Source organism: Leuresthes tenuis, unplaced genomic scaffold, assembly GCF_036924035.1.
Source record: "Leuresthes tenuis unplaced genomic scaffold, fLeuTen1.0.hap1 SCAF_2, whole genome shotgun sequence".
NCBI lineage: Eukaryota > Metazoa > Chordata > Actinopteri > Atheriniformes > Atherinopsidae > Leuresthes > Leuresthes tenuis.
The window spans coordinates 20,945,700-20,970,639 of NW_027325356.1; the positions used below are offsets into that span (position 1 = coordinate 20,945,700).

At 43.1% G+C, this 24,940-nt stretch overlaps 1 protein-coding gene across 4 annotated transcripts in view; it reads left to right on the forward strand.

The window, feature by feature from the left end:
• The window catches only part of sbf2 (SET binding factor 2), an 85,445-nt gene that overhangs the window by 37,380 nt on the left and 23,125 nt on the right, over positions 1-24,940 (forward strand). For all 4 annotated transcript variants that reach the window (XM_072380616.1, XM_072380617.1, XM_072380618.1 and 1 more), the window contains exons 7-21: positions 1,206-1,338; positions 2,610-2,718; positions 2,990-3,103; positions 3,402-3,479; positions 3,788-3,901; positions 4,783-4,911; positions 5,653-5,751; positions 5,932-6,136; positions 6,242-6,351; positions 7,110-7,259; positions 12,950-13,018; positions 21,576-21,749; positions 22,005-22,270; positions 23,304-23,476; positions 23,692-23,765. In XM_072380616.1, the coding sequence (XP_072236717.1) occupies positions 1,206-1,338; positions 2,610-2,718; positions 2,990-3,103; positions 3,402-3,479; positions 3,788-3,901; positions 4,783-4,911; positions 5,653-5,751; positions 5,932-6,136; positions 6,242-6,351; positions 7,110-7,259; positions 12,950-13,018; positions 21,576-21,749; positions 22,005-22,270; positions 23,304-23,476; positions 23,692-23,765 (1,997 nt within the window). The remainder of the gene's footprint in view (positions 1-1,205; positions 1,339-2,609; positions 2,719-2,989; positions 3,104-3,401; positions 3,480-3,787; positions 3,902-4,782; positions 4,912-5,652; positions 5,752-5,931; positions 6,137-6,241; positions 6,352-7,109; positions 7,260-12,949; positions 13,019-21,575; positions 21,750-22,004; positions 22,271-23,303; positions 23,477-23,691; positions 23,766-24,940) is intronic.

Below are 24,940 nucleotides of genomic sequence, written 5' to 3' on the forward strand. Positions count from 1 at the left end.
AAGAGGCCAACAATATTACATCATTTCGATCCACCGTGTCCAGTTAGACAAGCCTATTCGCTTTCAAAAGACAGATGTTGTTGAGGCTCGCGCTTCCTGTTTACGACTGAAGCGCTCCGCTCGGGCAGACCCAGCGCCCCCAGTGGCACGGATGTGTCTGCCAGTGTTCCTCTTTCCTTATCACTCCAACGTGTGATGAATTGCTCTGTCAGTTATTTGATAGGAAACAATAACAGGAACTGTAAACTTAGAATTTTCTTCCTGATTGCAGCATTGGTATTTGAAATATTATTTGTGCTGTATGAGAGTGTGTCATTTCCTTTGTTTTTCACAGATGACATTTCCGAAAGGCTCGTGTTCAGAGTCTCAACAGAAACCGTCCCGTGTAAATTTAGAGGTTTTTTGACATCATGAACTAGCAGGTTAGAATAGCAGCGGATGATAAGCAGGGAGTTGGACGTATGTCTTCCCACTGCTGAGATCGAGCACTTGCCTCTCTTTTTTCTAGAGTAAATCCTTAGTTGTTAAGATAGCTGCAGCAAAGTAATGTGAGGTAAGACATTACAGTCGTAAATTCCGTAGCTGTTCTTCTAATTCCTAATTTCATTGGTGTTGCTTCAGTCCAGTGTTCAGGTCGGTGTTCTTGGCCACATGAATTTTCTGTGTGGTTTTGATAACAGAAATGTGGTTTAGTGCCTACATAGCAGAGAAAAACACCTCATATACAATGAAAGGGGAATGCTGCTCCAGCAAAGTCATGCTCTGTACTGAAATAAAGAGAGTTTCCACAACCACTTCAGTCTTCTTCCTCTCCATCAGAAAAAAAAGAGAAACAAAACAGAAACCCTTAGTTTTAATGATTAAAATCCAATCAACTGAATCAACTGTGAACTGTGTGTCACTTTTTTTAGTTTTTTATAGCTTTTGTGAACCAAATTGAAATGTTTCCATCCAGTCCATACGTGGCACGCCGCAGCTTATTTTGATGGTTGGTTTGCAGAGTGAGACGAATGCAATAAACTACATATTTATGATAACAGAACTGGGTTTTGAGGCTGCCGTAGATGTTGATATGAATGCTGTGCGCCGTTTGAAATCCTTCACAAACGGCCGTGAATGTTTGACGAATGATCTGGAACAGCGTGGACGTCACATTCCACCTAACAGCTCATCGGTTTTGCTTTCCGTTGTTGTTCTTCTTTCAGGAATCCAAAATGTTCTGAGCCTGTTTTGTGCGGTTCTGACCGAACACAAGGTTTTGTTCCACTCCACCAGCTACCAGAGGCTCGGAGAGGCGTGTCGCGCCCTGGAAGCCCTCATGTTTCCTCTGAAATACAGGTGAGTATGTGTTTGACCCCCACAGGTCGGGCTGAGACTCACGTGGACGCTTGGACTGTTCAGTGCCGTGTGGTCTGACTGATAATTACCTCATGCCTCTCTGCATAAGTTCTTCCCTCGAGATCACCTGTTTAACCAACCCCTGTTGGTAACCTCAAGCCGTTTGTCTGCTCGCTAGTTTTCAGAATTCGCTTTTGCTAAACATGCATTTAACTTGTGTTATAATTACCCTCTTTTACCCTTCTATGCTCTTTTTTACCACTGAGGTAGTCATCAGTCTCCAGGCGGTTTTAGTGGTTTTATTTTTCACCAATATGAAATTTCACTTTTTATTAACGGTCGGTCTTGACCTCAGACAAATCTAGTGTGTAGGTCGAGACAATCTCTAATCTCAAGATTGCTGCTTCCAGCCTGGCTTTTCTTTAGGCACGACACTGAACCTGTAAGTTGCTCCCATTGTCTGGCTAACGCTGTGCATTTGTAGAAACTAGCGAAGGTTGAAGTTATGTGAAATTAGAACAACAGCATGCATCTGTTTGTTAGGAGATGTGGTGGAAGTGGCAACTGGGGCTACAGGCTGACCCGTATCTGATGTGTAATTTCAGAGGGGGGAAAAAAAATGGAGGATGCACAGGATAAAAAGTAATCTATTAACTTGAATGTGGTGGAACTGGGGCAAGCAGTGTTCTGCTGCCAAAACGGTTCAAAGGGCCACTACAGTGTTGATGGATGAATCCCTGTGAGGTCCAGCTTTCCTCCTGTCTTGAGTGGTGTTTGTGCATTGATAATGGCGAGCTCTCTGCTCCCTGTGTCGTAATGCTTAGGCTAGATTTAAAGTCTGACCATCATTAGATGTCAGCGCAGACTCGTACTTGAAGTGTCGGAACATTTCACGTTTCAAAACATCCCTTTCAGTCATAAGAGAGAACACAGTTTTGATCTTGATTATTTTTGGATGGAATGTAGAGTTAGGAGATGGTGTGTTTAGACATGGCACAAAGTACACGATGGTGGATAAATGCTTTTAGGGCTTCGGCTCAAGCAGCGCAGGCCAAGTTTCTGCTAGATGATGACGATAACGTCAAATTTCCAAAACTTGTAAATTAGTTTAATTGCAAAATCTGTGAACGTCCCGTGAACTTTGAGTTCTCTCTTATCACCTAATATTAGTTTTGTCATGCGAGTTTCCACTTCAAGATAATAGCTTGATAACTTCTCCAAACCCGTCCTCTTGGTGAAATTTGTACTTTTTTAATGTCCTCTGTCTTCAGTTACCCATACATCCCCATTCTACCTTCACGGCTGCTGGAGGTGTTGAGCTCACCCACTCCCTTCATCATCGGAGTTCACTCCATGTTTCAGAGTGAAATCCAGGAGTTGGTGAGTGCCCATGATGAATTATTAAAGGCTTTCAAACACCTGGCAACCGTACCCAGATATTTCTTCCTTTTAGAGTTTAGTTTGATAAGCCTAAAGCAGTATCATGACGTCACAGGACTTCCTTCAGTTGCAACAGTTTTACTTTCAAAAGCTCTGTGTGTTCGGGACGTTTTCACTCATCAGTATGAAGTGAACTTGTTCAGCTGTTAGCAGGTGACTCACGGCTTTACAGTCGGCTGAAATCAAAGTGTTTGGTGTGTGTTTTCATCAGTTGGATGTCATTATCGCTGACCTGGACGGAGGGACCATAAAGATTCCCGAGTGCATCCACCTGTCCCTGCTGCCTGACCCTCTCTTACACCAAACACAGACTGCTCTGTCGATGGTAAACTCATGCACACACAATCAAGAGCAACCATGTATTTTTTTTTTTTAAAAAGTGAGAACCTGATGATTGGCGCACAGCATCTAATCACACAAACACTTCAATGAACTGTGAAGTTCTTTACTTCCCTGATTAGAGTATGTGACATTTTCTATGTTTTGCTATATTATCTTCTTAGTCATCATGCACAGACCATGTTCACTCATAAAACTCTTTGAATTATTGCAAGTGGTTGAGCATGAAGTTATATGTCATATATAAGCAAATAAATCACATGGAGGTGAATTTGTCTTCTCAGGTGTTGCACCCTGATTTGGGGATAGCAGACAATGCATTCCCTCCACCTCGAACTGCACCCTCCAACCTGAAACTGTTGGTAAGCGAGTGTCATCGTGTCCTCCCTTCATTTATGGCCCTCGTGAAGTCTCATTTTAAGGAGTCGTGACCTCCTCTTCCCACTCAAAGAGGCAGGCTGCCTTCCCCATAAATAGTTTGTTATCAGAAAAAGGTCAGTGCCGGAATGAGGGCACTAACTGACGGTAACCCATTACCCTAAAGACAAAAGTTGCATCATTATCCTATCAGACTGCATTTTCGGAATAACTCTTTTATGAGTAATGTTGCTTTATTTAAGTGTTTTTGTGTGTGTGTGTGTGTGTGTGTGTGCCTGTGTGTGCGTGCCAGGACAAGGAGGTGAGGGCCGTCTTTCTCAGGCTGTTTGCACAACTCTTCCAGGGCTACAGGTCTTGCCTGCAGCTCATCCGCATCCATGCCGAACCCGTTATTCACTTTCACAAGGTACGAAAACGACATTGTGGAATTCCCAGGGGCCAAATTTAGCAGAAACCTAATTTTCCAATATATGACCTTAGATTAAACTCCTTAAGCAATTTGTCCTTAGAAAGCACGTTGTTCCTTTAATCTGCCAAGAATGTTTTCAGCAAGCAGTGGGGGTGGAATTACAGCCATAGACGGGACAGATAAACTTGTCAGGAGTGTATAATGTTTGTGTTTGTGTGTGCATGTGTGATTATGCATGTTGTTTTAAATGTGTCAAGGAGGCTTCGTGACTCCTGCTTGATGCTATCCTTTTGTTTATGAAGGTTTCTCGTAAAGACCCGTAACTTTGGGCAAATCCCGGCAATGTGCCATATGAAACATATTAGGTTTACATTTTTGTTTTGTGTCGGGCTTTTTGTTTGTTCGTGCCTGTGGTGTCTCCGTGGTAACCCATCAGCACATCATCCTCACAGTACCCCACATGGCTTGCATTATAAACAAAAGCACTGCTTATTTGCCTGGTGTCCCTGAGTAGGGGTTTTATCTCATCTGTGTTTTATCTCATCTACCCAAGAGCACAAATAATCATGCAAGTCAGTTAGATTATGCTTATTATTATTTGCTTTTGGTTATTTATTACCAGATTTATTTCCCTTTTTTGAACATGCTGAATAACTTACCCACTTTTTAAATAAAATAAAACGCTCGCTTGCAGGGATGTTTTTTTTTTTGTTTGTTTTTTTCTTTTAACAATTTGCAATCGCATTTTCAAAACTGCTGTGATCATTACGCCTGTTTTTTTTTTTATTTTAGTCTGCAATAAATCCCCATGTGCAAGATTACTCTCATTGCTCCCATCTGTGTGGGATTGTAACTGCTCTAATTCCGACATTATCCAGCCTGCCTTCCTGGGCCAGCGAGGCATCATCGAGAACGATTTCCTGACCAAGGTTTTGGATGGCATGGCCTTCGCTGGCTTCGTCTCAGAGAGAGGTCCGCCTTACCGAGCCTGTGATCTCTTTGATGAGGTACTGCAACACGTTTTTAGGAATGAACAGAGTAGAAGGTGTAAACCAATCGATTCTAGCAATAAATGGCTAAGAAACAGTCGTTGATGTGTTGATACTGGGTCTTTTTAGGTAAGGGCATAACGCCTGGTCAGGTGAACCAATCGCCTAAAGGTGTAAACTCAGAACTTTGAACATTCTTTTCATCATTTCAAGCAAGATTAGTATTTATGTTTTGTACATGTAGAGATTTTTTTAAAAAGGACAGGTGCACCTGTCAACATTTGGGCAACCTAAGAGAGCCGTTTACCAAGGTTTAGGTCAGGATTGGCTCATTAGGGCTGCGGCTTGTTCACAGCCATGATTGGCTGTTTTCACACAGCGGTCGCACCTTATCAGTGCCAGAAAAGACGTCCTGCACTGATTATGTTGATTTAGAGATTTTAGGATTCACTGGGCAAATATATGTTTGAAAAGGAGCTATTAAAGCTTTTATAGTTTATAAGCTATGTTACTTCCCAAAGAGGGTTAGAGTGAATGAGTACTGGGCCAACAGGGTGCCTAAATGTTTGTTCGTTGTTTGCACATTTTATGTATTTCTAAATGTTTTATTTTTTTTCTCAAGATGTTAGACATTTATCATCTTTAACTGTATGCAAATTGGTCATCTTCTGCTTGATGAGTTATTCGCTTTAATCGAAGTTTTGACCTGAGGTGTCCGCCGCATTTCTGGTGGATTTTAAATGGTTGTTTGCTTTGTAGCTGGTGGCCTTAGACTTTGACAGCTTCAAAGAAGAGGAGGTCAGTCCTGCCAAGCTGCAGAAGCACATCAGGGAGCTCTCTGAGCAGCTGTACAGAAATGTAAGGCTTCATGCAAGTAACTGTGATTTCCTCTTTTCTTGGGTGCTGCACTTTACACATCAGGTGTCCTCCTCTTAGCATGCTCTACACACAGGTTCCTGTTCCTGTTTGATCACTTTATATATAAGTACAGTGCTGTGTCACATAAGTACATGTGTTTCCCGGTGTGTGGGGTTGTAGGAGAACCCAAACCCCCACATGGCATTCCAGAAAGTGCCTCGACCATCTGAAGGGTCCCACCTGCGAGTGCATCAGGTACCCTTCCCCCTACTGGATGATGACAAGGTGGAGAAGATGCTGCAGGACGGTCTAGCAAAACACAGCAGCACACCTCCTTCTATACGACCCGAGAAGAAGTGCGTCGTACCTGCCGGACCACCTGTTGGTAAGACTCACTTTCAACTGCTCTGTGTCGAACACGTGATCGTGCGAACATCTGCTGGAAGAACTGTTCCCACGTATGAAATATTCCTCTTTCCTTTTTCCACAGTGTCCATTATGGGTAAGAGTGGCTCTGTGTTTAACAGCGCTCGCAGGCTGGAGGTCGTGAGGAGCTGCATTTCCTTCATCTTTGACAACAAGACCCTGGAGACTGAGAAGGTGATGCATGCTGTATTTCATCAGAGGAGCTAATCAACCATTAAACAAGCTCATTAGCCAGAGGCATCCTTGCTCTGGGATACACCACACCAGCGAGCCGTTACGGAGCTGCAAATCTAATATCTCCCAGCTGGCACTCAAACGCTGGATTAGATAGATCATTATTCAAACACTCTCTGGATCCTTTTCTAAGTAAACATCCCAAACAATACTTAATACTTTAATGCAGCGGTTAATTCATTTATTTCACTCGTGTCTGTCTGTCTGTGTGTGTGTGTTTGTTTGAGTGTATGTGTGTCTCTACACAAATCTAAACTGCACAAAAATCTATCCACATATTTTTCTTCACAGAGGCCCAATCTGTTTGGGGTCATAGGTGAATGTTCTATTCAATATGGATCCAGAGTGTTCAGGATGGGATAGTTGCCAGTTACTTTATGTATCCCTCTGGCTTCATATAGGAGATATAAAATCCAGGCCTGTACTCTTTGCATATTGTGAGAATGCATAGCAGACCTTCTCTAAACCCCAGGGGTTGCCTGTAAATTCTTGAATGCCAAATTGTGAGTTGAACAGTATTTGCCAGGCAGCAGGTCAGCAGAGGTGGAAGTGCTGTGATGGTTTAAATACTGTTGCCTAAAGCAAGTGCACAAATGTCTACATTAAAAAAAAAAAAGAAAAATTAGAGGTAGGTCAGTTACTTAATTTCCAGGTATTTCTTCTTTTCTAAAACTCTCTGTTTACCGTGATCTCAACAGACACTGCCTGCTGCACTGCGTGCACTGAAAGGCAAGGCGGCTCGCCAGTGTCTGACCGATGAACTGAGTTTGCACGTTCAGCAGAACCGCGCCATACTGGACCACCAACAGTTTGACTACATCATTCGCATGATGAATTGTGCCCTTCAGGTAAGAGGACAGTTGCTCAACTGTAAACTTAAGGGGAACACGTCCAGCTTTACTGTGCAGGTCAGGGTGTTCCCAATCTTTAGTTTCAAATCAAATCAAATTTTATTTATATGGCACCTTTCAAAGGAACACAAAGTGCCTCACAGAGGCTAAAAACACCAATGATAGAACATACCAACCCACCCAATCCCATAAATACCCAGAGAGACACGGAGACAAACACGCACACACACACACACACACGCACGCACACAAGCTCAGACCCACTGCACCTATCAGACAGAGACATGGCCGGGCACCCAGACCTAAGGCAAGGAAAAAGCCACCTTGGGGGGGCCGACCACACTGAGAGGGCTCCTGGCCCACGACCACAGTGAGCGCCGCCACAGAGACAGTCCCGACCCGTGCAGACAAGAGGCTCCACACCAAGGTGCAGAGTCCTCCAGCCACCCGGGCCAGAGCAGTCCACATGACAGCTGAGGTAGACTCCAGTCCCCCCTCTCCCCTATGACCCTGAGTGGGATTAAGCTGGTATAGAAAATGATGGATGGATATTATGGTGGACTGTATAGTGAACGAGTGGGCAATTTGAACAGAGGATATCTCTCTTCCTGCCCCCCCCCCCCTATGCTCGAGCCGCTTGTCTAAGTAAGTAAGTAATGTTTCTGTGCAGCTCATAAAGAGTCAATGAACCTTTACTCACCCAGAGCAGCCAGGTCTTTATTGGTAGTTCCTCATGTTTTACTACCCTGAATCAGCTCATTCCAGAGATTTTAATAATTTTAAGCTGTCCTCGCAGAGCACGGCTTTTATGGAGCAGCTTTAGATTCCGATCATTCTTCTTTCCCCTCAAACGATGGTAAACCACTTAATTCCATCGTCTGCCCACGCCAAGGACAAGCAAGTCGATTAGACATATCTTCTTCTCCGGAGGCAGACACGGGTACAAAATTAGATCTAGTCTTTCCATGCAGAAGACAAAACAGAAGGCTGTGAACTCGTCACTTTTGTGCTGCACAACGTGCAACGTCTTCATTTCCAGATGCAGAGATTAATTCTGGGATTTTTTTTTTTTTGTTTAATGGCAGTTTATCTGTGGTGGTGCATTTCACGAAAATACAAAAAGTCTCTTACGCAGCCTCCTCAGTCAATACGTTAACTCCATGTTGAGTCTAAACTGGTGCAAAGCGTCGTGCTGTAGCTCTGGTACATGACTTCATCGCAGTGATACCTCACAGCCAGAGAAGCAGTTCATCATCTTGTGTGGAAATGAGATTCAGGTGCATCTGTCGTAACACATGTGAAGCTTCAGAAGTAAATGACGGACAGCGCATCACCTGAGGGGTTTGAAAGGAAAAGTATGATTGTAGACATAATTCTGATGTCCTTACGTTTGTCAAGCACATGTGGAAAAATGCTAAAGTAATCTGTGTCTGGGCTCCAGTTAAATCCCACATAGGCGAACACACATTTGGTCTAATCCTGACAGTTAATTTACTGTTGAAAATGTCTACAAATTAAAGACCTACAATCTATTCCTGTATAATTAGATTTAAAACTAAGAGTCTCCAAGTGAGTTCTGAATAATTATTTGCCTCCCCTGATTTCCTCTGGCATGCTGCTGAAAAGCCAGTGATCCAAAGCAACATGTGGAAAAAAGTAATAATTTCGCACATGGAGAAGAGATTTGAGGTGGAGTTCACTTTTGCTAACAACTAGGGACAAGACAGCCTTTCTCTGAGGGATTTGTTTTTATTTGCATATGTGTTTTGTCATTGAGGTTGTGGAGATGCCAGGTACTTGTTCATGGCTTCCATTTCTTGGTCTCAGCTCAGTTGTGAGGAATTAGTCTCCGATGATCTGTGAAAAGAATATAAATAGTAAATTACGAGGCTGGTAATCACTGCCTTGCCTTTTCTTTATACGCCCAGCTATGTAAGAACTCCAAAATGATATTACAAAATGGATTATGGCCAGGCGTTTTTTTTTATTATTTATTTATTTTTTTGTCTGTGTGTGTGTGCTTTGTTAAAGATCCTTTAGGGTTTAACAAAGCCAAAGTGACCTATGCTGTAAAAAATGCAGCTTGCTCTTTGTGTAATGACAGCATGTGTCCTTATTATAATTTCTGGCATGTGTGACACATTGATCTGCGGTGACATCACCATTAGGAGGCCAATTACAACATTTATCGTTTAGCTGTCAACCCTGGGCTAACGATCTTGTTGTCTGGTTGCAATCAGCCAGAATTTCGCTTTATAAAATGATTGAACGGCCACAGGAAGAGCTACAGTTTGTATTACCTATACTGTACAATAGAATCAGGTGCGGCTATACTTTGTCAGTACCTCTCCAGTGTCTACTTTTTTTTATTTAATTCACAAAACTATGTTGATACATTGCCTGGAAAGAGCTAATGTGATTCATGTTTCCTGTTTAAAAAGGTTTTAATCAGGGTCTGTGCTGTATTCTTTGTTGTGACTCACGCACAACGATTGTCATTAAAATATTTGAGTTAATTGCACATCAATTTGTTTGTGTATGTGCTTGTATACACTGGTCATTGCCCCAGCTTTAGGAATGAACATTGTGCAAGCCATGTGGGGGAATGAGCCCTGCTGTGGATGTGTCTTGGCATCCCAACCATTTCCTGTCAGATAGGATTATGAGCCCTCTGCGCTCCGCTCTCTCATGGCCCAGGGCCTCATCGCGGTGCTCAAAAACACACTCTGAATTGCAGTTTACTATTGGGAGGATAAAGGCGGGAGGTCCATGGGAAGAGGACATAACGGCATAAAGTCCGTGTGTTCTATACGATCCTGAGCTTGAACATCTGATGTAGAACACAGCACATGTTACACACAGATGTAGATTCTTTAGATGACCCATCTGTAAGAGCTGCAGACGGCTCAAGTCTGAGTTGATGAACTGGAGCCCCTGTTTGTATCCATCCTCTGCAGCTTGAATACTGCTTTCTGCACCACAAGTACTACTTAATTATATTTTTACATTATTTAGATCATAAATTAGTCTTTTGCTGTGAGAACATGGCCCATTTCTGTCTTAGTGGCCTTGATGGACTGCCTTATATAACATAGTCACTGGGAATCTGTGCTTGGTATCATTCCCATGTTCAGATAGCTGCTTTTTCGAGGATGTGCATGAGTATTGCCAGGTAAACATCAGTGTTGATCAGGTTTTATACTTTCACAATGTTTGTTGCGCAACTGGGCAACAAAAAGCGCAACCATGCTGTTTATTCCTCTTCCCATTAGTTGATGCAGTTAACCGGAACAGCCTCAGAGTTAAGAATTTTCTCTTTTTGTCCATTACCAAAAAAAGCCTCGTAAAAGCACGACATAGATGCCGGCTCATCTTAGAGATTTCCTGGAAAGTTTTGACTTGTATTGAAGCAACAGGAAGTTGCTGTTTCTCTCAATGTCTCACCACAGGCTTTTTGTCCCTTGTTTTTTTTTTTTAATTTAATACGTGTCTAAGACAGAATAGCTGTGTTAGTCATCCTTGCCGTTTTAGCTCCAGCAGCTTCAGGAATGAGGAAAACGGTGAGACATGCGCTAGATAATAGAAGGAAATGAAGACTGCGGGGTGTCCTCACAAACAGACTTGTGGTGTAATAACCCCCCCCCCCCCCCTTTCTTGAAATCCCAAATAAGTTAACGAACATTTCCCACCCTGCACCATGTGGATCTATTCAGCATCATGCATCTATTCAGCAAACACAATACTCTTCCCATCTTAGCTTTCACTTGTCTTTCAGTCTAATCTCAGAGCGGCTCTAGATTACACTGCTATCTTTTTTTTTGCTTTGTTAGTTGACCTCAAAAGCTCTCGAGCTGTCACTCAGCCTCTCTGTCAGCTCATAGGAGATTAAGGTGGAGGTTTGTAGGTGATAAGTGTGGCTTGAGTAAAGCTGATTATGTCTTCTTTATATGAGATATGACGTGTCGAACACGCCTTTGAACAAAGCTTATGAACTCTCCTCTTTATCTTTAAGCACGTCTGCGGCTTTTTTTAAAGCCGAAACCGTCGCCCTGAGTTTCTGTTGCATCGAGCCTCCTCCTCCTCTTTGTTGAAACGATGGCGGTTTGTTAAACATTGACACTTTTCTGTCCGTGCACTTCCACTTGTTGTTCTATTTAACTGCGGTGCACGAACTCTTGTGACCTGCAGCATTGTTATGGATGCTGGTAAACAAAGTTTTGGTGCCGCTCCAGTAAGCTGGAACAGTTTACCGCAGACCAAATAACTGCAAAGAAAAAAACACCAGCGACAAGAAAAATAGAAGTGAAACTATGTTGCTCAGTCGACGGGGGGCCAGGCTTTCATGTGTTCTGCATTTTCTCCTGTCTGTACATTCTTGTCTGTGTGTGTTTTTGAGGAATGGTGGTAACAGAGGCCCCCTGTTGCAGACCCCTATCAGAAATGGCAGCATTCCTCCGCCTATCTCTCCCGCCAAAATGAAGGACTCTGATAGTATGTCGCATAGTTTTAGGAGAAAAATGGCAGCCGTGCACCGAAGACTTTTCCTGCACGTTTGCACTTTCAGACGCTTTAGAATAAAAGCGCACAGAGATGCACGCATTGGGGGTCACACTGAAGGTCATGAGGTGCAGCAGGTCAGAGTCAGCGCTGTTGTTTGTCTGGGGTCTTAAATCGAGTTTCCTCTGGCCGTTCTCATTCACAGAGTTCAGCAAATAAATCCCAACACAGCTTACCAGAGATAAGTACCAATTTCCTGCAAGTGAAGTACTTTTGAGTCCAGCTTGCCTATTTTTCTCTTATTCTCCCGCTCTCATCACTCTGTTATCTCTCTAAGAAAAGTTTAGTTTGGGCCCCTAAACCCCCTGCTTTAAGCCTCTTAATGTAATATTCGTCTAAATACCCGTACCCATGTCTTGAATCCGCCGTTAAGCGCCGCCTCTTTAACCTGTGCGGCTACAAAAATGCCATGACATGGTGTGTAAGCGTCAGAGGGAATATATTCAACTACTCCCTGATTTCGATAAAAAAAACAAAAACTAAAAAGATCTCTCTGGCGAGTTGCGGCTGCTTGATTAATGGACACTAAATTGAATGGTTTGAAATGACTGAATTTTCTGCGACTTATCTTGTCATTTTGTTGAATGAGACTTGAATGGGACTCACGTTAAAAAAAATCCTAACCCTGAAATTGTCGATAAATTGAAGACCGAGGCACTCTGACAATTGTGTCAAGGCGGGGGATTATATAAGGTTATTGAAAGCATATGTCCTAATAATGGAGGTGGAGGAGACCAGAGTTAGTGGTTTTGGCAGGCCTCATTTTGAGCATCGCCCAGACTTTATGTAACGCGTTTGCTGGTGATAAATTCTTTGCACCCCCCCCCCCCCTCAACTTCTTCCCCAAGTCACATCTCTGCTTTACTAATTTACAGAAGCGCATATCCTGTGAATGGAACGTTTCTCCTTAGATCTAACTGTTCGAAATGAATTCAGTCGCGCAGTAATTGAATAGTTCTCCCAATAAAAGCTTCTGAAACTGATTTATCTCTGGTGGCAGTGTGTGCAACACACCTGCTAGAAATCCCTGCTCCTCGTTGTGCAGCTCCAGTGAAGTGAAGATGTTTTTAACTTTTGCCCTGCTGTGCTTTGCGCTGCCCCTCACTTCTCCCTTATTGTTCCCCCTACAGGACTGCTCCAGCTCTGAGGAGTACACGGTGGCTGCCGCCCTGCTGCCCCTGTCAACAGCCTTTTACAGGGTAAGAACTGAACATTTATTGCAAACAAGGACGCGACAGACGTCGGGTGGGCAAATCAGCCTCGTGTATATCAGCTTTTACTGCTTTAACTATTTTGATTGAGTTGTTTGTGGCTGAAATAAATCTACAAATGCTTTTGCAAAATGGCTGAAGAGACAACCGAAACCACTCAGACACCAGAGGTCCGTTACGTGCTACAGCTTATCAAACAGAGGGATCTTTTCTATTCATGCTATGAAATGACCTGTGCGCTATTGTGAGATTGACAGATTATTAAAAACAAAAAAAAAGATAAAAAATTTAGTCTTCTGCACAATTGTTACCAGATTATCATATTGTGAGATTTATTCACCTCTCAAACATCAGTATCAGTGTTGGCCTGAAGTAAAATCCAGTCTCGATTAGGCTTAAGTTAAGAGCGCACTATTGTGGGCAGGGAACAGGCAGGCGGAGGACGGCTTTCTCCACCTTTTGACCTTTACTGATCCTGGAACATGTACATACTCAGCACAGCATGTTAAAACCCCCACAGCGAAGTGTGAAGAACAGGTCGTGGCCTTTGGTATCCAAATCATATTATCAGCGAGGGGTAGCTGCACTGTTCTCAGCAACTACGTCCTTGCAGCTTTCTTGTTGCTATAGGGACAGACACAACTGTCCACGCTGGCCTTTTGTTAGATACCAGTGCCATACCCTGATGGGCAGGACTGGGACCTGGCTCGCTGTCTGCCACCGCATGACTCATCCAGTTCACATGCCGCTGGTTGATGGAGCTCTCCATGATAAGCCATATGTGGTGTTTTCCACGTTTCTCCTCTGGGCCTTCAGCGCTGAAACTTAATCAGGTCCGTCAGTGTCTTTTAGCTAATAGTTTGTCAAACCATCTCACAATTACATATCACTACAAAGCGGTTTCTGTTTCACAAGCTTATTTGTAAATCACAATTAACTGCACACCGCACTGATTTCCCTCTGCTTCAGTGAGAAGATTATAAACGGTTTAGTCTCTGGAGCTGACGGCCAGTTAGAGGGAAAGATATTTAGAGAAACAGCTTCTTTTTTTTCTTGTCTTCTTCTTCTTTTCTTGTCTTGTTATTCACAGATGATTAAAAGTGGCGATAAGCTCAAGCGCTGCCTCACCCAAAGGGTGAAAAGTAAAGTAAGGTCAGGAAGGAATCTGCCAAAGTATCTGTAATCTCTGCTGTAATGGAGCAAAGGTCATGCATTGATGCACAAATGTAAGAAAAACACAAAGCTTGGTAGTGGAGCATCGCAGCAGCTGTCATGTTGGGTGGAGATTTAGAGGCGTGCATGATCCTGACATCTTGCCATTGATCTTTCATGCCCTTTGTCACATATTTCCAATCGATGGATTTTCACAATCCAGACAAAAGAGGTTTGGTAACAGGAAATGGAATGGAGTCTTTATTTTGCAAAGAGTAATATGTAGCATGACCGTAAAGCCTAATTAAAAGAATGAGTTTAGATGGCAACCAAGTGTTACACATATCCATTAGGTGTATTCATAACAAAGAGTTGGGCCCTGAAATATTTGGGCGCCAACACGTCTTTTTGTTTCTTTAGCCATTCATCAAAACAAATTAAAGCATTTTGCATCCAAATTGGAGGAGGCGTTTACAGCGGCTCGGTAATGGATAGAAGCCTCCTTTTCCAAGGCTTCTCTTTTTTTCTAAGCCCTTAAGCATTTACCCTGCTGCCTTTGTCACCCATCACATCGAATATAGACCCCAGTTACCCAGTTCCAAAAGCAGCCACCTCCAACCAAACGATCACACTTCTGAGCCTAAGCTTTCCCTTTACTTCTCCACACTGTTCCTTTACTATTTTTCTGGTACAGTAAGTTTTTGTTTAATCTGTCCAAGAAATTTTGATACAAAATTGTTCCGGCATTCTGAGATCTTCTAATCTTGAATGTCATCAGTGTCTCACATCTGCAGTTCAGTGCTCTGTATTTACATTCATGGTACTCCTGCTTTGTCATTTAGCGTTGCGTGCATTCCTTCTGTTTGAAAATATACTGATGTAGGAACTAATTATGGTTTCTTTCACTTATATCTGCATCCCTTTTGAGAGCCTGTTGAACGTCCCCATGCATGAATGAGAAATGAGATTTCAACACGTCGAATCACTTCCAAAACTATCTCCTTCCCCATGAAAGTCCACTGTCTATGGATTATCTATGGCATGAAGAAGAAAGGCTTTGATTTCCAAACATTTAACCAAGGTTTTTCTGTCAGCCTAGATGAATTAGAACTGAAACTCTGCACTTAAATGGTACATAGAGAGCAAAATGACAAAAACTGTCTGTGTATCTACGGGCCTGACTGCATGTAACGTCCTTAAAGTGCACGATGGTTTTAGTTTAGAGGAGCTTTGACTAAGAAAGCACTGTGGAAAAGAAAGTGGGATACTTATTGTTGGAATAAGTTGATACTTATTGTTGATACTAAGTGGAAGGATGTGATACTGGAAACAACTCTAGAAAAGTGACATGAAAGGTTTTCCAAGTCAGCAAGCTGCTTATACTGTGGTTCAAATCATTAAGGGCTTTTGGACTGTTGGAACTTTTTTTTTTAATTTAATAGTTATTGTATATTTAAGGAAGTCCCCCACACACACACACCTGCTTTTTGTGTAGTCCTTAGAACTGAGTGTGTCTTAGTAGGTACTTTTCCAGCTTCTGGGGAATCTTCTGTGATGTAGCTGTATGGTGATTAACTCAAACAGCTTTAGTGGGACTGTTTGAACAGAGCAACGCAGTGCCTGAGCCCGGCCTTACAAAAACTCTTGCACTCATCAGTGAAACATTGCTCACGTAAACAACAGTTCTCAATATAAGTTGAATAAAAAACTGGACTGACGGTGAGGCTGAGGGATTACTGAGCCTTTATGCAAAGTGTTTTTGATCGTTCTATTAAACTCCTGCTCGTTGTCACGTCATCTCATATTGAATGCCTAATAGGGGGAAAGCCCTTGGAGGTATTTGTCCTTTGGAGGGCTCCCCGGTCCCCATTTCTTTCAGCAATCCCCAGACTGTCTTGGTCTGAAGGAGCCTAATGACCTGCTCACTTCCTGCACTAATCCACTTAAGTGTATGTTGAAATTCGTCATGAACCAGACTCATAAGCAGGAATTTGACCTTCCATTTCCTGGACATTTTCATACTTAAGAATATAAGTACTTTTTTTTTTTTGTCAGGGCCATTTCTTATTATTTTCATTATTATTTATTATCATTGTTATGTTTTTGTTAATTTATTTCTATATTTTTTTTATTTTGTTCATCATTTTCTGGTGGAAGGTGGTGGAATTTTAGAGCTGTACGGGAATTTTTTATCAAGCTACGGCCACTTTCAGATTGTTTGTTAGTTTTACATTTCTGGCCTAAATTATGGACCAACTTCAGGTGTTCAAAAAGACTGCTTAGACATGATGTCTCGAAGAAAGAAACCTTTTTGCTTAACACACATTGCATTTGGTCTATTAGGCAGAAAACTTCCATAATGTGTCAAAGAAGCAGAAATCGGAAAAGAAAAAGAAGTTTTTCAGTTTACACCTTCTGTAAAAGTGGCTCTTTTAGCTATAATTATTCTGAATTCTGCATCATTTTAAAAGTTATTTAACCAGAAAAGAAATAAACAAACTGAACAGTCCACGGTAAGAGCCCCGTTTCCTGAATAGTGCCTGTACTTCTTTCATTGTTGAAGAAGTACCTTCTTTATTTTGGACATTATTGTGGATAAGAAATTACCCTCGTCCGTTCAGGCACTACTTTTAGATAAAGTTCAAGCGTCAGACATTGGTCAAGTTCCTGTTTGGTATTCGGGGCCAGACTTTGGCAAGCTCGTGCTCTCAGTGGCACTGTCGCCATGGACCTTCAGACTGCAGGTCAGGGGACGTGGGAAGCTCTCCTCTCACTGCGAATGTCTGCTCCCAGACTCTGCTGGTGAGAGACGGTGTTCAGTTTTACTGCTACCCATATACAGCATAAGCTATTGACCCGTTTTTCCCATTTGTTCGGTCTCCCCGAAGCGTGTCATACTCGCCGAAGTGTGTAAGAAAAGTACCTTTCCCCCAGTTATTTATTCGTGGTGTCTTTCGATCTGGATAAGTTTATTTTATTAAACGTCGCACATCTTTTGTACGGTGACCTTTTGTGAGGGGTTTAGTTTTACATGAGAGCCAGTTCCACTGGCATTCATCATGCCCCGAAGGGTGAGGTTATCAGGAGATGTCATTGACATCTGGATCTGCTGTTATTCTGCCCTTTACCGTCCCACATGATATCCATTCTAAGATTTGAATGTGTCACCAGTGTTGATGTTAGTGCTTGGGGATAACACAGATTGAATACAGCAGCTGATGAATAGCTCCAACACAGTTCTGCATGAAATGTGCAACAAGAGCACTTGACTGTTATCATTCTTTTAGCTGGAGTTTATGCATGGAAGGGATTTGTCAGCTCGCTCTGTCAAACTGCTCTCCATCATATCCTCGCAGGGGGTGGTGACGTACTCGGGGGGGACCTTTGTGTATGTAAAAAATGTCCAGCGCTTGACTTGTCGTATCTGTGTTTACTTTGTTTCGGAACATTTATGTTCTGCGTTCGCTTGTTTTTTGCGCTGTAATGTCCTATGGATGACACGACGGGTTTGTTTATTAGTGCGACTCTCCCTGAACATTTTCCTCACTTTGTTTTACGGGACTGAATACAATAAATACTTTGTCTGAAAGCAGGCTGTTCGTCGTTGGAGAAGTGTACCTCACAACTCACTGACCCTTGCAGAGATGAGGAGACGGATTGTTTTAGGTCAGGCATGCATTCTCTGTGCGTTTTTGTATCAACAGTTCAAGAATGCTCTGAATTCTTCCAGAACATGTTAATAACATCATTGCCCCAAGGCTGGTGGCAATGCAAATACAGCGGCCTTTACTCAGTGTCTCTGTTCCAGTATACAGTTGCTTTAGTGACAACTTCCAGCATCTCTTTCATTTCGGAGAGACACAGTGGGCACATGTGATGCTGTTTGGTTGTTTGGAGGCTGCAGTCACACTATGATCCTCTGAATCGGGTCCCAGAGTTCATAACAAGATCCCAAACCCTGATAGCCTCATTCCTCTGACCCATGCACAGAGTTCTCTCCTTTCTGTATCTCCTTGCTGTTTGTCTGCTTGTTTTTCACCCTTTCTCCATCAACCTTGCATTCCTCCTCTTTGCTGGTCACGCAGCCAGATGGGTCAGATTGTGATGTACTCCCTCCCTTCCCCTTCATCTTTGCTGTCTACCTTCCTTTCCTCCTCCGCTTCCTCTCTTTTCTTCTGTCCTTCCTTGTCCTCCTCTTTGCACATCTGCCTCGTGCATGCCTTTGTAAGCTTTGTGTATTTTCATATAAGGAACAGATGACCCCGGTCAAAATGACCTGAGCATATCTGAAAAGCCAGAAAAGTACACCATGCTGAATATAGAGTGCATTGACAAATAACATGCTCACACCCCCCCCCCAACACAAACACACACGGACACACACCCGCATAACATCTGCTGCAAGACACTTAACACGCTCAGCTGACAGAAAAGTATGAGAGTAGTATCCAGAGAGCTGCACTTCTTCTCATAATTGTCACCGTTTATTTATGGCCGTGTTTTATTCGGCCCCCATCGCTCTGTTGCTGCAGACTTTTAACAGAGACCCCATTCTCTCGAGCCTGCAGGTCCGTTGGCTTGACCACTGCCAGGTTTGGTTGCAGTAGACCGTCTCCTTAAGGCAGACACTGGATTTTTTTCTTCATATCTCATCCAACGATCCTCTGGCCTGATTCTCACACTCGCTTAAAAGCCGCATGTCGTACATCTTTACCGGCAGGGATGAGGTTGTTTTGGAACTGAGAGGTGAGGTGTAAGTTAGAATCAGTTGACTGAGCAAATTAGGACAAAGGAGCCAAACTGTGGAACTCGGAGGGAATTGTGAGGTTCCACAGCCACCTCATGTCAGCCCTTGAGAAATGAAAAGATAAAAGAAGATATACCTGTAAAACTTGGTTATGATCAATTCCGTCCACCTGAAAAAAACTGAGACAAGCTGACAGATTATCAGATTCTGGTGACCGTGTCGGATGGTTTTAACTGTGGTCTATTCTGTGCAATATTCTAGTGAAGATTCAGTAGAATATTCCAAACATTGCCCAATGCTTCGTAAGGCCTTTGCCAAACTAAGGGCATTCCCATCAGCCTCAGCCCTACTTTGTGTTTACAGATAATTGGGAGAGTAAGATGATGAAAATGGTCAACATTATGTTCACCTCCTAAAATCACCATTTGACTCATCTATTTTTTTCCGGATACATACCTCATAACCACTGTGATTCCAGGCAAAGTAATCTACTTAAAACATTAGATATTGTTTTAAAAGGATGCTCACCGGTTGTGCTCGCACCTTAAAGTGACTCAGACTGTTGTTGCACATTCTTTCCCTTAATTGACGTAAATCTCTTTGTTGACCTCCATCATTTGCCAGCAGGATATCATGCGCTCTCTCTTCTAACACCTTGAAAAGTCATGCAAACCTGCTAAACGCATCAGTGTCTTGCTTCCCGAAACAGTGGGTTCATTTTGGTTATCTAATATTAGGAAAAGACCAGCAGGACTCTGCTTACTTTGCATAATGACCCGTCAGTGTGTGTTTCTATATAACAGCACTAGTTTTTCCACCTGAAATTTTCTATGTTTTGAATTCATCGCGGCGTTAATGTGGATATCTGAAGTAAAAGGAATAATGGTTTGCTGTTAACACCTTTGAACCAGGAGCAGGACACAGATCCAGTAAGGCTTTCCTGTTAACAGGGTTATGCGTTTGCTGCTGTGTGGGTACTCGCTCCAAGCTTTCTTGTCTCTTGGCGCCCGGCCCATCACAGGGAGAATAGAGCTGTTTTGGTTCCGTCTGTTGTAATTACAGTAACCCCCGCAGTTCTCATTGTTCAAAGGCGAACCACGAAGTGATAATAGAAACCACCGGATTATGTCAGACTCGGGGGAGAGAAATCAGAAGCTAATCTAATAACGGGCTTGAGCCTTACATGTGGCCCTCGGTCTGTGCTGGGAGATGGACGGTTGGTGAAAGTTTGGTTTTGTGGTCGATCATTTATTTGCACACCGTGCTTCTGTTGAGGTCTTGTTATTCCTTGCGTGAGTTTGTTTCCACACCATTTCTCAGCACGCCGTGCTATAGGTTTTCAACGGGGCCGTATGGAGCCGCATTAACGCCTCTGTAGCTTTGGACTGTATGTTCCCTGTAGTGGCTGTTTTTGCAGGCAGCAGCTGACTTACTCTTCAGGCCGCTCTAATGAAAAACAACAGCTCTGTTTCCAAACACATCCCGGCTCAGGAGGGGGGGGGGTGGTATGTTTCTCCAGTAGGAGTTGTTATCTGTTTAAAAAGTTAGGACTCGCCATGAGTGATTTCTTCTTTTCCTTTTTTCCCCTCTCATTCTGCTCGACATGTACCAAACTCATTTTACTGGAACACACTGAAGCAAATCTGTAGTGAGAAATGAACCTGCACAACTGTCTCTGCCCACAAGGTCGGAGCTGAAGTGGTGATATTTAACATATGATCACTTTCTGATTTCCACCAGAATTAAAGGCGACTTATTGTGCCTCGGACCCCTATTGCCCTTTATGAGAGAGCATACAGTAAGATAGCCCAAGAGCTCAGGCCGTACACCGGATTTATTGAAAAATACTTAGCTGGCAATTTTGCCTCTCAAATACTTAGTTTTCTCTCCCCTGCAGTTGGACTGTGGTCAGCTGGTAGAGTACTAATCCCTCTTTTAGGCACGGCCTCATCACAAGTCATGTGTTGAACTCGCCAGAGTTGTTAAAGCATGCATCACAAAACATAACGACCTCTGGCCGGTTAATAACCCCATTGAGAACTCGTGTTGTAACCTCTCCATCACATATCGGCTCCTCAAACTCTGGATCTCACTGTCGCTCCATTCCTCCGTGGTTTAATTTGTAAACGGCTAACATTTAAATCTGTTGCTTATAAGGGCAACATTTCACCGGTGTTTGCTTTTCTTAGGGCTATGGGCCGTGCTGTACTGATGGAGCATGGAAGTTCCACCTCCAATCGATTCAAAATCAGATTTCCTTGTCGGGATATAAAGCTTTAAACAAAGTACTAATGGGGCATTGATATCTCATTTATTTTTTCACTTAAGTGAACTGTGTAACTTTTTTGTTATTGTTAATTTCAAAACGGAGAGCGATGGCAGAAGCATTTCAAATTCCCACTTCCAAGGTGCAGCAAATGCATCATCAACAAACTATCTCTTTCCCATCCCTTCATTTTTCTTTTGTTTATTAGCCATTTAACAAGCCCAATTTTCACTTCATTTTCCAAAGGTTGTGGTCCACGTCTTGGCTGCGTGTATCATAAAGATTTGGTGTGTCTGCAGAAGCATGCGGTGCTGGTCAGAAATCCTGTGACTGTTTTAAAATGCGTCCTGACTCTTTTTTTTTTTTTTTTGTCTTTGCAGAGACTGGCTGCTGGAGTGAACCAGTTTGCCTACACCTGCATACAGGACCATCCCATTTGGACCAATCAGCAGTTCTGGGAAGCCACTTTCTACAGTGAAGTCCAGAGTCAGATTCGAGCCCTTTATCTTAATACACCTGCAGCAGAAAACGGCAGCATCACTGCCAGGCCAAAGGTATAACCTCACCAACTAAATACTGAGTTTGATGATTTTCTATTGATGTAGAACCTGTTTAACCCTGCTTTCTTAAATATGAAAAGTAGTAAATATGCCAGTAGTTTGTATGATTTAATCAAACTGAAAATCAATAAGTAAATTGTAAAAACATAGAAATGAAAACCTAAAGAAGAAAATAACTTGGCTGATGAGGTAAAAACACCAGTGAGTGGATTACAGTGACACTCCATGCGTTTGCTCTTACCTGTGCAGGACGTGGGCGCTGCAGCAGGCAGAGACGAGGAGCACACAGCTATGGATCTGGCGGCAGAGCAGCTGCGCTCCTGGCCCAGCCTGAGCAAGGAGAAGCAGCAGGAGCTGGTGAAGAACGAGGAGAGCACCGTGTTCAGCCAGGCCATCCACTACGCGAGTCTCATGGTTTACCTGCTGGTTCCTTTGGACACCAGCAAGAACAAGCTGCTGCGCAACACACCGGCTGCTGACTGGGAGAGCGGCAGCAACAGCATTGTGACAAATAGGTCAGGAGCACGATGGCATCGACACGTCTTAACACGTTTTCCCACATATTCGCTGTTCTGTTCGATAAAACAGAGGTGGATTGTGACATATATTTAGCTCGTTCAGAACTTGTAAGGTAGAACAATCAGTCTTGCTTGGAGGAAGTCTCGAGGTAAGGTTTCGTGATTTGGGAGTATGTGAATCTCTCTTAATAAGGTGATGATTTGTATGTGGGTGGATGTGGCGTAGCTCACTGTCCACATGATACCTTCCTTTTTAGCCAGATATACTACTGCTTCTTGCCTGTTTCCGGCCCACATTCCTCCTGTGGGCTAACATTATCTCTGCACAAAACAGTGTGTGGCTTCTTTACCTCCACTGAGATGTTTAAAAACCCTTAGAGTGTCTTTAAAGAGCTACACTGTACTCTGTGATTTTCCCCTTGCATTGCAGGTCACTGTAGAGTGATTTTAACAGGCTAAGAACCCACATGTGAGTCATTTCCTTTAAATATTTAGAGATTTGTCCCCAACAATCAGATGAACACAAATTCGTATTCAGTCTTTTTTTGTTTTGTACTGTATTTGAACTTGAGTTTCACATTCAGCACACAAGAACACAATGTTACAGTTTCATGCTGTTTTTATGCTTTGCATCTATTTCTGATGTGATGATAAAAGTGTTGCAGCCAAGAATTTAAATGGAAAGTTTTTTCCTCTTTTTGTTTCCTCCCCCACTTTAATTTTTCCTCAGAATTGTTTGTTTCTCTCCTCACAGAGAGCATGTTGATTTCTTCACTCTGCATTTGTTCATCCAAAGCGAGGGTTTCATCACTGTCTCATGTGAAACGCCCTTCTCGGATAATTGAGTCTTAGCCATTGATGTCTGGCCCATCTGCACTTTGCTTCTGCCACACTGAAAATCGGTCTCGCTTTTCCACTGCTCTGTATCACACTGTATCTCCAAATCCGTTTCTGTCAACACACGGCTTCCCTCCTCCTGACCACTCAGGGTTGACCTTTCTCAATTTCACTGTGTCACATGTGTTAACAGCATCGCTGGCAGTGTGGCAGAGAGCTTTGACACTGAGAGTGGGTTTGAGGAGTCTGAGAACAGCGACGTAGCCAACTCTATCGTCAGGTTTGTTGCCCGCTTCATCGACAAAGTGTGCACAGAGAGCGGAGTGACCCAGGAACACATCAAAAGCCTGCACAGCATGATCCCAGGTACAGCAGTAACACTCAGCCGCTTCTCAGCTTCCCTCAAGTTTATACAGAGCACCTCTTAGATATGTGTATTTTTAGTTCTGGCCACCATCCACAGAGGGGAGGGAGCTTATTAACTCCTGACATGTCAAATAGCCTGACAACGCATATACACGTGTGCACTTGTAAATGTGTGTGTGTGTCTGTGGTATCTGACCTCAAATTCTGACCCACAGGCATTGTAGCTATGCAGATGGAGGCTTTAGAGGCAGTCCACAGGGAGAGCAGGAGGTTACCTCCCATTCAGAAGGTGAGTGCTGTTCGACTCTGAGACGCCAAACTTCAGTATCTTTACTGCAAATGATTTTTAAAAGGGGGCTGCACGGTGTTATGGTGGTTAGCACCGTTGCCCTCACAGGTTCCAGGGTTCCAGGTTCGATTCCCGGCCGGGGCCTTTCTGTGTGGAGTTTGCATGTTCTCTCCGGCTACTCTGGCTTCCTCCACCGTCCAAAAACATGCATGTCAGGTTCATTGGTGACTCTAAATTGTGCCTAGGAGTGAGTGTGAGCGTTTCTCTGTGTGTTCCTGTGATGGACTGGCGACCTTTCGCCCTATGTTAGCTGGGATAGGCTCCAGCCCCCCCCCGCGACCCTAAATGGATTAAGCCAAAAATGGATATTTTTTTTTTAAAGGCATTTATGTTCCATATAAATGAACTCCACCAGTCTAACATTTCTGCTTTAAGAAAGTTGGATTGTTCACTGCATTCAGAGACTTTGTTTGACAAATAAAAAAAAAAAAAAGAAGAACTAGCGAGAGACAGAAACAAATGCACTAAATCCTCCATTAGGCTGTAGAGGTGATCAGATTACACCTAATCAGTGTGTAGATCAGTTCAGTTGCCAGAATATCTGTTATCTACGTATTGTTGATGTCACTGCTGTCAGGCTTCAGCGAGGACACATTACTGTAGTTAGGATCTGCAGTTTCTGAAGATATCACAGTACTTAACACAATGAGGAACCTGGAACAGTGCTGTCAGTTTGCTGGAGGTTGACACGTTGCTGTTTTTCAAGGAGTGGTCCAGAACAATGTCTCTCACATCATCAGGAATAATGCTGTATGCGTTTGATGTGTGCTTGGCTGGCTTGCTGCAGTTATTGGCTCAGTGTACTCTGGTGATAACTAATTACACAGATAATAATCAAAGAGTGAGCAATGAGTTCCTCCTCCTGATTTTCATGGTTGTTGGCAAACAACGTTGTGGTTAAATTTCCAGTGTCAGCTAACATGGAGCATGAATCCTGAATCTTACTATGCAGCCAACAACATGGGGTGGTCCCTTGGACTGTGAACGGTTTTCGAGCCAAAGATCAATGGCACTGTTAAGGTTTCATTTGTGGTCATTCAATAGTATGGCAGCCATTTTCTGCTGCGAATTTAAACCTAAAGTTCTAAATATCAAGCTGTAGAGGATCAACAGGC